This window comes from Coffea eugenioides, chromosome 1 (genome assembly GCF_003713205.1).
Source record: "Coffea eugenioides isolate CCC68of chromosome 1, Ceug_1.0, whole genome shotgun sequence".
Taxonomy (NCBI): domain Eukaryota; kingdom Viridiplantae; phylum Streptophyta; class Magnoliopsida; order Gentianales; family Rubiaceae; genus Coffea; species Coffea eugenioides.
Window position 1 is genome coordinate 47,069,832 of NC_040035.1, and position 12,506 is coordinate 47,082,337.

The window sequence follows — 12,506 nt, forward strand, 5'->3', positions numbered from 1 at the left end:
TAGCTATTTTGCGTAAGTGAAACATTGAAGAACGTAATACAAAGCCCCAGCTAAGCCATGAAAGGAGGAAGGACGATAACTTGGAATGTAAGGATTACAAGGAAAGAAAACAGTCATCATCTCCATTTTATTTTTCCAAAGTGCTGATTTTCTGGAGCAGAGGAGAGACAATCCAGGGCACTCTGAGCATCGTCGCCGGCGCTCTCAAAAATCTGTCAGGCATTCCACAATCCAGGGCACTCTGAGCATCGTCGCCGGCGCTCTCAAAAATCTGTCAGGCATTCCAGTGCCGCTCCGGCGCTTTGCCACCACGTTCTTGAAAAAATCACCGGTCTTGGCACTGACCGCTATATGTCACTGTCCTCCGAACGAAGGGAAGGTTCAGTGGAAGGAAGAACTTGAAAGTAGTCGAGGAGAAGGCTTTGGTCTAATGACTAAAATTGAAAGTTAAAAACTTACAAATCAAATCCCCTTTCTCCATCCTTAGCTTCTTAAATCTCATTTCCCACTGCTTAGAAAAAAAGAAAAAGAAAAAGAAAAGAAAGAAACACTTGAAAGCCATCGTCTCTTCTCGTCTTGTCTAGTGCTAAACTGCTAATGCCAAAAGAAGAAAGCTAATTAGACGACTGGAGCAAATAAAACCTCGTTGTGTGCCGAAACAGAAATACAGAAATACAGAGTCATATACATTATTATTATTGACTTGCGTAGTAGGAAGGAGTACTAGATAGATAGAATGGTGGCCTTTGTCTGGTTTTTTTACCAGGAGGTTACTTTTAAGGAGAGATTTGGTAGAAAGAAGCGCTTTTCCCCACCTTTCATCCGACTTGAATGAGTTACCATTCTTACCCGTAAGAGGTTACTGAATAGCGTAATTACACACTCTGATTTTTAGGCTAGACCCATCCTTTGTTTTATTTTATCGACTGACAATATGCCCTCTAGGACGCCTGTGAGGATCGGATCTTCTGCAGTCACAGTTGTGATTGGAAACAACAGTTTATGTTGTGGATCGCGTCATTTTGAAATGGATGGCTGTGATTTAATTTATTTATGAATACAAAATCAACAATAGTTGTTGTGGTTTTGCATGTTATTGTTCTAATATCTAGAGGTTAGTTAGTTTAGTGTCTATATTTATTGTATGACAACAACCGCAGAAACCCTTGATCCTGTGTAGTAGACCGAGCAGAATGAACCATTGAACGGGAAAGATCCGAAACAGCAGTGAATTTTGACCTCCCTGTCTCAGAATCAGAGCAAACTAGGGGGAAAAAAAAAAGGCAGCACCCACGTTAAGCCTGAAGTCAGGCAAGATTGCCATCGTTGCAGATGAGGTCCAACCAATTAAAGCAGCAAAAGAAAGCTTGCAAATTAGATAGCAGATTCATTTGAGCTCTATAGTTCCTCGATGTGTATTCAACATGGTGCGACTTTCAAAATGCGTTCTATACAACAGGGAGCATATGATCATAATTAACGTGCCGAGAAACTTCAGCTACAGTAGGCAAATAAAATGACAAAAAGGAAAAAGAAAAGACAAAAGGGAAAGAAAATCTTTAAGACTTCTAGTTTCTAGTACAACAGTAACCATGAATATTTACACTCTCATCCAACATGTAGAGAATGACCACCAAACAGGGGGAAAACTGATAATGCTTCTCTACAAGGGATGAAAGAAGGCACCAATTTCCATCCCTTCAATTAAAAAGAGTTAAACTGAATTTTTCCATTTCGAATAATCTCACCACACAAAGCATGACATGTTAAAACAACAGCTTGACCTAAAAGTAAGCTCTCAATGAATTTGAAACAATATTCACCGCCCTTCATGAAGATCTTCAGAAAATACAGCCGTCCTAGAGTGGTGGTCATTATCAAAAGCACTTAGACCAGAGTAAGGACCAGAAGAGAAGATTGATGATGTACCGTCTGACTCAAAGGTTGTAGACGACTGCCTAAGATTCGGCCGGCTGTTAGAAGATAAAGCAGAATCCTGATACTCCGCAACGCGCTGCACCATTTTAAGTGACTGAACCACCTCCCCCATTGTAGGGCGTTGGCTTGCCTCAGGAGCAACGCAAGCAGCTGCAATTGTGCAAACCCGTACAAAATCTTCTGTTGGATACTTGCCTTCAAGCCTAGGATCAGCAAGCTCTTCCAACCGATCCTTATCTCTAAGTATTGGACGGGCCTGAAACCAACCCAATATTTGCAACTTTAAAATACTTGAGAAGCATCACTTTGACTGTAATGGAATTCATCCTCAAGGGAAAAAAAAGACTGTAAATAATTAGATTTAGCACCACTAATAAAAAATGCAATAGCACGGTTATAACCAACCCAAGTCACAAGGTTCTCCTGGCCTGAAGGTTGTGCCATATCTACAGGCTTCCTTCCAGTCAACAACTCAAGGAGGACTACCCCATAGCTGTACACATCACTCTTGACCAATAGGTGGCCTGTCATAGCATATTCTGGGGCTACATACCTGTATGCGATTCACATTACAAATCTGCGCATATAACATTAATGATGAGTTGATCGATCAAGAAACTAACCCGAATGTGCCCATAACACGTGTAGACAAATAATTTGCTCTGCCTTCAGGGGCCTGCTTTGCAAGACCAAAATCAGCAACTTTTGCATGAAAGTTGTTCTCAAGTAATATGTTTGAAGCCTTAAAATCTCTATGAATGACACAAGGTTGAGAATCCTCATGCAGATAAGCAAGTCCCCTTGCAGCATCAAGTGCAATTTTCATTCTGGTTTCCCAATCCAGAGGGCAGTTCACCCCCAAGGGGCCTGCAGTAGATGAGTGACATTTTTAAAAATTGACAAGCATACCTTAGCATAAACTTCTCTAATTGCTAATTATCAACACTGACACTCATACTCTAGTCATTCTGCTGTTTTGCTTGAATAACAGATGAATTGGCATATAACTGTCAAATGCCAAATAATTCTGAAGAATTACCATGGAGCCAGGATTCCAAACTTCCATTCGGGACAAGCTCATAGCAAAGTAGGTTTTGCGAGGAAGCACGACTGCTATAGTAACCAACAAGTTTCACAAGGTTACGGTGATGAAGCCTGCTAAGCATCTCAACCTCAACCAAAAATTCTTTATCCCCTTGCTGACCTCCACTACTGAGCCTCTTTATAGCTACAGCTGTTCCATCACTAAGTACACCTTTAAAAACTCGGCCAAAACCACCCTCTCCAAGGATGCTAGCACGTTCAAAGTTGTTTGTAGCTTCTTTAAGTTCTTCATATGCTAGAAACCTGGTACTGGTAGGGTGCGGAGGGTGAGGAAGAGATCCAGCTAGGGGAGCCGCATCTGCAGTCCTCATCTTTGCTGAGTTAAACAAGACTCAGAGAATGTTAAAAAGAGACAGGAATTAGATGTGCAAAATCAACATATACAAATTTAAATTGATACCCAGATCCATACCAGGTTCTTTGACTGATGTTCTCCTTTTTTCTTTGTGGGTTGCACAGAGACAAATTACAAAAATAGAAATAATAGCAATGATCAAGATTCCAGACCCAATTGCAATAACAAGAACTAAACTAGAATGATTTCCCTTGTTTGAGCTGTTGGATGCTACAGGACGTGAATCCAATTGTTGAGGTGCTTCTGCTGGAGGCACATGAGAAAGAGGAGCTGTATGCAATACAAAAAAACTTTGTTTCACAATTTTTTGTCATAAAAAAATGAAAATTTGTTGGGAAAGCTAGATGAATAAACTTCCCAGACTTACCTTGGGATGGAGCTGAAGGCATAAACCAAGTCAGATTGAGAAGGTGGTAGTCACCAACCAATGCAGGGTCCAAACGAACCTTATGCGAAGACAGCGAAGAGTTTATTTGAGCAGCTTCAGTAGCAGAGAAGCTAATGCCCTTCATTGGAGTGATGTCCATTGAAATATTAAGTCTCGATAGTCCCAGCACATAAAAGTTAATTAGCTCTATCTGGGAAACTTGCAAGCCTAACTGAGATGCAAATTCTTCTAGAAAAGGATTCCAATTTGGGTTAAGTGATACATTCAAGAGGAGAAGGTCAAGCTTAAGTGGATATACACATTGGCAATCCTGGGTTCCACGTTTAAGCACCATATCTGGTCCACAACAATCTGAAATGGATAGAAACAGGAAAACATCTTAATACATTGGCAAGAAGTAAAAACCTAATAGATTGGCAACCGTAAAATATTCAAGCATTTTCCTCACTTAATTCTGCATTGAGCCAAACAAAGAATATGAAGGAGAATCTAATCAAAGAGTGAAAATCGATGTATTGGCATTTTAGCATCGTGTCATACCGGAGGTGTGAGGCGAAAGTGGGGGTTGAGCTAGACCAGCTGGTAATGCACCAGATTGCACTGGAGCAATCTGTGCAAAGCGTGGAGGTGAAAGGCCACTAGGAGGGTTCAGTCCACCGTTCTTCATTGACGACTTAGATAACCTTGAGCTTGAAGGAGGATGATGGTGGGATGTTACAAATGGACCGTAATGAGGAGGAGGCGGACTTGGTGCCAGCCCAAGCACCGGAGCACCAAAGGGCGAAATGTTTTTCCAGCGTGATCTGTGGAACAATGGTCGGTTTTCTGGTAGGGGCAGCACAGGCATAGCTGGTGGAGCTAATGGCATTTCCACTGGAGATAGAACTTGTGCTTCCCACGGATTATCACGTGAGTCAGCATTAGTGAAAGATAGTATAAAGAAACAAATAAGAACCTGTCCCAGCATCAGCCAGTGGACCTTTCTAAGCAGCCCTACAGGTCATATTGAAACAAGGGTCAGAGATGAAGATCTAGTAAATCCTCGTATGAAATAATCAGAATATGACACAGAAACTAACACAAGAGAAATAGAATACTCCACTAGAATGCCCCCCACCAACACCCCCACCCCCCCAAAAAAATTAAAAATAAATGAATGAATGAAACATAGCAATTACCGTGTTAAACACATATTGGCTCCACAATATCTTTTAAGCAAGAAGCAGCACATTCCCATTCCCCTCTGATCATGGTTCTCATCATTAATAAATAAAAGGCTAGCACAAAAAAAATCTAAACCAGTACCAATTTAGCACAGTTATTTTTAACATCAACAGTTTCCTCAACACTGTGGTTTTCCCCCTTTTTTCGTGGAGTGCCAGACCTGAAGTGAGTGGTTATTAGCGGTACAATTTCGCACCACATGGAATATTGAAAAAAAGGAAAAAGCTATAAAATAAAAAAAGGTTTGAAAAGAATGTAGAGAACCCTAAAAAGTGAGGCAAATGGAGAATTTGCAGGACTGCCGAAATATATTCAAGCAATTATTCCACGTTTCAAACGTACTACCGACACCAGACGCATAAAAACGAGAAAGATATAAAGAAAAATGAAAATAGCAAAGCTTAATTTTGTTGATGTGAACACACCAGTGATGGAAGAGGACAAAACGAGCAGCAGCTGAGCTGAGTGCAGCATTATTACGGTCGCCGAGGAAAGGGAAAAAAAATGACGCGTTCAGATCTGAGGAGTGAGGAACAAAGTGGAAGGAACCACAGTGGAGGCGGAGATCTCTCCACAAGATTTAATTACGCAGACGGAGCATAAATCGTAGAACTAAGTCCCATGCTGTATGTGTCTGCAATAACAAAATGGAGACGGAAATTCGAGAAATCTTCAAAACGTCAGCTGGGAACTGATAATCGGGACAGCCACTTGCCATTTCTTGAGCTTCGCCGCCCGCCACGATCAAAGCAGAGAGGACTGAGAGCTAAACTGATGAGAGCTGGCTTTCCCCACTCCCGTCTCTCTCTCTCTCTCTCTCTCTCTCTCTCGCTTTTCTTTTTCTTTTTTCTTCTTTTAATTACTGTTACTAGTATTTCTTAAAAACTATTAAGTACTTACTACATTTGTGGTGGCTGTGACTGAGGAGCGGGGGCGGTGACTGGTAAAGACGGGGGTTTATTCTATTAGTAGTGCTATAATTTAATTCAAGCATTACTCCGAATGATACACTAATAATAAGGGTGGCTCCGCTCCGCCATTGACGGGAAAAGTATTAGGAGTGCTAAGTACTAACACAACGGTAAAAAAACCAGCGACGTCACTCACGTCGCAGTTGAGGCGTCCCAAAGGAAGAGACGGGTGATTTGATATTGCGTCTGGAACACACGCAGGCAGCCGCCCAACACTTTTTATTATTATTAGGAAAAATCGTTCAAAAAGTCCCTTACATTTTATAAGATCACTTTTTTCGTCCCTCACTTTAAAAGTGTAATTTTACGTCCCTTACAAATTTACATTGATCAAATTTGGTCCCTACCTAGGTTTTCAACCAATTTTTTGCCGGAATTTACCACGTGACTTGCATGTGATCATTTTTTAATGGCAAAATTGTTAATTCAAATTTTTACATAATCTGATTCATAGTCCCTCATATTTCACAAAATAAATTTTTTCATCCCTAATATTTTATAAAATAAATTATTTTGTTCCTCACATTTCAAAAAATGAATTTTTTCATCCCTTACAATTTTCAAAATGAATTTTTTCATCCCTCATTGATTATGTGTACGAATAGCTTTTTTCTATAAGCCCACGTATATGTATATTTGATTTTACCTGAACAATATGAATAACATGTAATTTATCTCTATTGGATTTTATCTAAACATGCTAATCGTAGTTATACACATCATATTTAATAGATATATATAGGGATTTAAAACTAATAATTTTGTTTGAAACTCATGTATATATTTATATGATTTCATCATTTGAACCTATTCAATATTTGTAACCTTTCTCTTTTGGTAATAATTTATTTATTGAGTTGTATAATAAGATCATCTAATTAATGGGTCCTAACTCGAATTCTATAATTGTGCTAACAAATTTCAATTTAAATCTGAAATTTCTACTCGACACATTTAAGACCAACAGTTGAATTACTTGCCTTGTGATTGTTTTAAAATTTGAAAGTGCCAATCATTTATTTCTTTTTGTCATACTTTTCTTTTGTTTACTTTTTCTGTCCAAATTTAATTTGATATAAACACTCGATAATATATGATCACATGCAAGGCACGTGGTGAATTCCGACTAAAATCTAGTCGGAAACGTAAGTAAGGACGAAATTTGATCAATATGAATTTATAATGAACGTAAAATTATATTTTTAAAAGTAAGGGACGAAAAAAATTATAATTTACAAAATGTGAGTTACGTCTTCAACGATTTTCCCTTATTATTATTATTATTTCCCGAGCAAAGAAGAGAGTTTATTTAGAAGGAGAGGACCGGGTGAGTCCAAAGCCGTCACTCAAATCTCACTGACCCATTCAATTTTGGAATTTTTTATTTGTCTTTCAAGTGATGGAACGCATCTTGGTTCACCCAGCCGACTTAGTCCGTTACTCCCGTCACATGCTATCTTCCGCCATCAATTTCTTACCGCCAACATCAATGTTCTTGAATAGTACTCCCTCCCTTTTTTTATAACTGACGTTTAAGGTTTTGCACACCAATTAAGAAAAGTTTTTCATTGTTTAAATCTATACACTACTTTCCTTTTGTACCCTCATTAATTATCCAATTCACCCATGTTTTCTCTCACTAGAGTACTAAATGGTGCTGTTTTACTAGGTCAAAAGCAATGCAAACTAACTAGGAATAGTAATTAAGAACCCTGTATTGGAAAAGAGAGATAAAAGGGTAAAATTGTGAAAAAATAATTAATGTTGCATGGGGATAGTAAAACGACAGATAAAAGTACTTAAGAGCAAATTTCTTAAACGTCAGTTATACAAAAAGGGAGGGAGTACTGCTAAACATAATTAGAAAATGCAATTTAGAAATTTTTGAGAAAAAAATTACTATAACACCTTTTTAAGATGTAATATATATATGCATATATATTTTTTAAAATAATAATTAAAAAATATGTGAAAAGAATACTCGTGAAAAATGTAATATTTTTTATCAAAATAGAGCAATCCAAATAAGGTCTCATTCTCATCTCAAAAAAAAAGAGCTATCCAGCGGTACGTATCAAATTGATCTATGATATATTACCACACAATTCACTTTTTTCTTGTTTGCTATAGTATAGATTCATCAAAGTTGCTATGGAAGGTGATTATAAATATTAATTAAAATCACTTAAAACTATTCTTGAGTACGTATCCAAACCACACATTTACACAATTTTTCTTTGTTTTCAACATTCTATTACATACATTCAATGTTGAAAAAAAAATAGAATAACAAAGGGGACTTTTTGAATGAAAACTTCTTCTCTGTCCAAAAAATTAGTTTTAAAATAATATATTTGGAAATATGCTGACAATTATAAAAAGTTAAAAGGAGAAGCAAGTGATATTTTTCAGAATCAGTGGGTGCTAAGTGAAACTACTAGAGAAGTTCCTGAAATCATCCCTTCCATTATTTCGTAGCTCATGACAAAAAGTAATTAAGCGCTAAGAATAAACTTTTACTTGATATTTTCATTATTTACCATCCATAACCACCACTAAAATTAGATAATGAGATAGTTCAACCAACATCATTGTTTCCGTTTGGATTAACTGTTTTTTGAGGTGTTTTTGAAAAACTTTGCTGTAGCTGAGTTTTTAGAGTATATTTTAAAATATTTTTAGAAAATATTTTGGAATATTTTTTTTTGGCACTTTATTTTGAGATATTTGGTAAAATTTTAAAAAAATTTAAACTAATTTTTGGATTATCTTTTAGAGTACTTTATTATAACTTTTATTGTATTTGAAAAACACTCAAAAAACAGGAGATCCAGACATATTGAATGTTGGTCGAAGAAACTTAGACCAAAAATAGGTGTCTAGTGCTAGTTTGAAATCTACAACTGGAGTAATAGTTTGCGGTGACTTTATGGCCTTTAAGCCAAAAAAAACAAGAAAAAAAAGAGAGAGAAAGGAAGGAGACTCTACCTGGAGGCTAGGACTGAAATGAAACTTCTTTAAAGGTTGAAGGATCAAAATACTTTTGTTTTATATGCGAGGGACTGAAAAGTACGTGAAGCACAAATACAAGGGAATATTTGTGTAATTTTATAACTTGCGAATTGCAATACACGTATAGATAATAGATTGGATAAATCATCAACAAATATTTACTCTTTTTTTTTTTTTTTTTTGTCAATCGTCGTCCCTACTCCTACTCCTACTCCTACTCTATTATAATCTAACTACAGGAAATCCAACTGGACCTATGGGGGTGTCAGGAATTCAAGCAGAGTTCCTGTGCTAGAGCTGCGATGCAGCTGTGGAAACAAAGAACAAGAGGGGAAAAGGGTAAGGAAAGATTGAGAGAGAGAAGAACGAGAGAATGAAAACGTGAGGAGGAGGAATCAATTCTGTTATTTCTCTTCATACCTCTGCAAATTGTAGAAAGCACATTATATAGGAAGAACTACACGTTCACTAACCCACTTAACAGACTGACATGCTGACGTCATTCTGATTCAGCTACTTAACTACCAATAACAGAAACTGTTATGATTTATTGCTATTTACAATTTAGCCCCCCAATCCTGACAATCCCTTCCCCTTATAACTAGCCTTGTTCTCAAGGCTGGAATTGAGGAAACTGGTGATTGATAACAGATGCATCTTCCCAAGAAGCTTCACAGGAGTCCATGTGAGACCACTTAATCAAATATTGGATCACAGGTTGATCCTTCCGGAGGATAACCCTCCTCTGCAACACTGCCTCAGGTTCCAGTATGCAGTGATCCTGCATATCAAATTCTGGTATAGTGGGGGTGGTGCGCTGATCCGGACCAATCCTCTTCTTGAGCAAGGATATGTGAAACACAGGATGTATCCTAGCCCCCTCAGGTAGCTTGAGCCTGTATGAAACCTGTCCCACCTTTTCCAAAACCTCAAAAGGGCCATAATATTTAGCTGCTAGCTTAAGACTCCTTCTGATGGCTAAGGACTGTTGCCTATACGGCTGCAGCTTCAGGAAAACATAATCTCCAACTGCCAGGGTCCTCTCTGTTCTGTGCTGATTGGCAAAATAAGTCATTCTTTGCTGCGCCTTGTCCAATTTCTCCTTAATGGACTGAGAGATTCGAATTCTCTCCTGCACTAGGTCCTTGGCACCTGGGATAACTGTATCCTGATAGGGTCCCAATGGTAGGTGTGATGGTTTATATCCATAGAGAACTTCAAATGGCGTGGTCTGTAGTCCAGAATGGAATGTAGTATTGTACCACTGCTCTGCTAAAGGCAGCCACTTGTACTGCAGGGGTGTAGTTAACTTCTGTTCTAACAAGTACTTCAGTGACTGGTGATCAGTCTTAATGATGAAATGGTGTCCAACTAGATAATGCCTCCATTTGGTCACGGCTAACACCAAGGCCATTAACTCCTTTTCGTAAACAGACAGACCCAAATTCCTTGCTGATAGAGCCCTACTGAGGTATGCTATAGGATGACAGTCCTGCTGCAGCACTGCACCTATGCCTCCATTACTGGCATCTGTCTCAATCACAAATGGCCTCTCAAAATCTGGTAGCCTGAGAACTGGTGAAGTACACATGATTTGCTTAAGTTTCTTAAAGGCAGCAGCTGCTTGTTCATTCCAGCAGAAGCTATCCTTCTTGAGTAGATCTGTCAATGGTCTGCATATGATACCATAGTGTTTGATGAATCGCCTATAGTAGCCCGTGAGGCCTAGAAAACCTCTTAATGCCTTAACTGAGTTGGGAGTAGGCCAATCCAATACATCTTTGATCTTTCCTTCTTCCATACTCACCCCTTCTGATGATATCATATGTCCAAGATATTCAATCCTCTGCTGAGCAAATGAGCATTTAGACAGCTTAGCATACAGCTGATTCTCTCCAGTAAAAAGTGGTAACTCTATCTTTGGGGGATTTGGTAAGAATACCTTGGGAGTTTTGGCTCTGGAGCATTGATTAACACCCAATTCAGACTGGAGCTTCGTGTGGGCTGGGGGTGTTGGTAGAATTGGAGTTTTTTCTGGATGTGCTGTCTCATCTCTTTCCAATTGCTTCTCTCTGGCCATAATTTGAATCAGTGCGTTGAGCTTCTGGTCCATGCCAGAGATTAATGCTCTCATCTCCTGGTTAGAATTTTCCATCTCTCCCCGCAATTGCTGCTGAACATCTTGTTGATTCTGCTGGAGAGAGAGAATGACTTGTAGAGCTTCCTGCAGTCGTACTTCCTGCTTCTTCAATTGATCTTCCATATTCTTGAATCGTGTGCCTTCCGCCATTGATAACAATTGCGAACAATCCGAGGATCGATGCTCTAGATACCAATTGTCAGGAATTCAAGCAGAGTTCCTGCGCTAGAGCTGCGATGCAGCTGTGGAAACAAAGAACAAGAGGGGAAAGGGTAAGGAAAGATTGAGAGAGAGAAGAACGAGAGAATGAAAACGTGAGGAGGAGGAATCAATTCTGTTATTTCTCTTCATACCTCTGCAAATTGTAGAAAGCACATTATATAGGAAGAACTACACGTTCACTAACCCACTTAACAGACTGACATGCTGACGTCATTCTGATTCAGCTACTTAACTACCAATAACAGAAACTGTTATGATTTATTGCTATTTACAATTTAGCCCCCCAATCCTGACAGGGAACCTGATGGGGACTGAACCACCATCAGACCAAACGGGTGCACCACACACTCATCTGAAATTTTTTTTTGTTGAAGAACCACAATTGTGGCAATTTGGTAAAGCCTTACAGGCTTGGCGGTGGCTAGGGTGTTTCGCTCGCCGAGCCGATCGCGAGCGGCTCGAATACGAGCTCGATTCGAGCTCGTCAATATCGAGCTCGAGTTGAGCTCGAGCTAATTAAGTCGATCTCGAGCTCGAGCTCGAGGTCAAAAACATTAAATTCGTTGGCTCGCGAGTTCATATATATATATTTTTTATTTTTTATATTTAATAGTAAAATTACATATATATCCCTAATATTTTATTATTTGTTAAAAAAATTATTATTTTATTCATTTTTAAAAATAAATAATTATTGTTTTATTTTTCAAAAATATAATAATAATAATTATTTTTTTATTTTTTAAGCTCGAGCTCGAGTTTGATATTTTGAGCTCGTCGAGCTCGAACTCGAGTTCGAGCTTCATAAAATTAACTCGAGCTCGGCTCGATTAGCCAAAACTCGACTCGAACTCGACTCGTTTGCACTCCTAGTGATGGCCATCGGCCCAAGGATGATGGTTATCAACAAATCTTTACTCATTTGGGATAAGTTAGAGAATTTACCACAAACAAAAGGGCATTTTCGCCATCGCTGTAAAAACAGACTTAAGGCCCCCTTTTTTTTTTTTTTTTATCAAATGAATATTTAGCTCGAGGATAGGATCATCCATTTGACAATAATCTTTGTGAAAAAATCCAGCGGAAGACCTCACAAAATGATAAAAAGGAAAAAAAATAAGGGGAAAGAAGTCGCAGACCAAAGGGCAAACT

At 38.5% G+C, this 12,506-nt stretch overlaps 1 protein-coding gene across 2 annotated transcripts; it reads right to left on the reverse strand.

Moving 5' to 3' along the window:
• Nucleotides 1-1,533: 1,533 nt before the first annotated feature.
• LOC113776473 (proline-rich receptor-like protein kinase PERK15) lies at nucleotides 1,534-6,068 on the reverse strand. 2 transcript variants are annotated; one of them, XM_027321652.1, is made up of 8 exons: nucleotides 5,435-6,062; nucleotides 4,326-4,778; nucleotides 3,765-4,136; nucleotides 3,455-3,667; nucleotides 2,978-3,358; nucleotides 2,562-2,805; nucleotides 2,344-2,491; nucleotides 1,534-2,194 (listed from the first exon to the last, which is right to left on the reverse strand). In XM_027321652.1, exons 1-8 carry the CDS (start codon nucleotides 5,481-5,483, stop codon nucleotides 1,820-1,822), a joined length of 2,235 nt encoding a protein of 744 aa, XP_027177453.1. In that variant the 5' UTR covers nucleotides 5,484-6,062; the 3' UTR covers nucleotides 1,534-1,819. The 2 variants fall into 2 exon arrangements, with proteins under 2 accessions (XP_027177453.1, XP_027177461.1); XM_027321660.1 differs by lacking the exon at nucleotides 2,344-2,491 and having other exon boundaries at nucleotides 5,435-6,068.
• Nucleotides 6,069-12,506: the final 6,438 nt, after the last annotated feature.

What these genes read in the sequence shown, in the direction of transcription:
- LOC113776473 (XM_027321652.1), bottom strand. Translation starts at nt 5,483, where the DNA reads ATGCTGCACTCAGCTCAGCTGCTGCTCGTTTTGTCCTCTTCCATCACT. An exon ending in GCCTTCAGCTCCATCCCAAG is followed by an intron (nt 3,668 to 3,764) that starts GTAAGTCTGGGA and finishes TATTGCATACAG; the next exon opens with CTCCTCTTTCTCATGTGCCT. An exon ending in AACATCAGTCAAAGAACCTG is followed by an intron (nt 3,359 to 3,454) that starts GTATGGATCTGG and finishes TGTTTAACTCAG; the next exon opens with CAAAGATGAGGACTGCAGAT.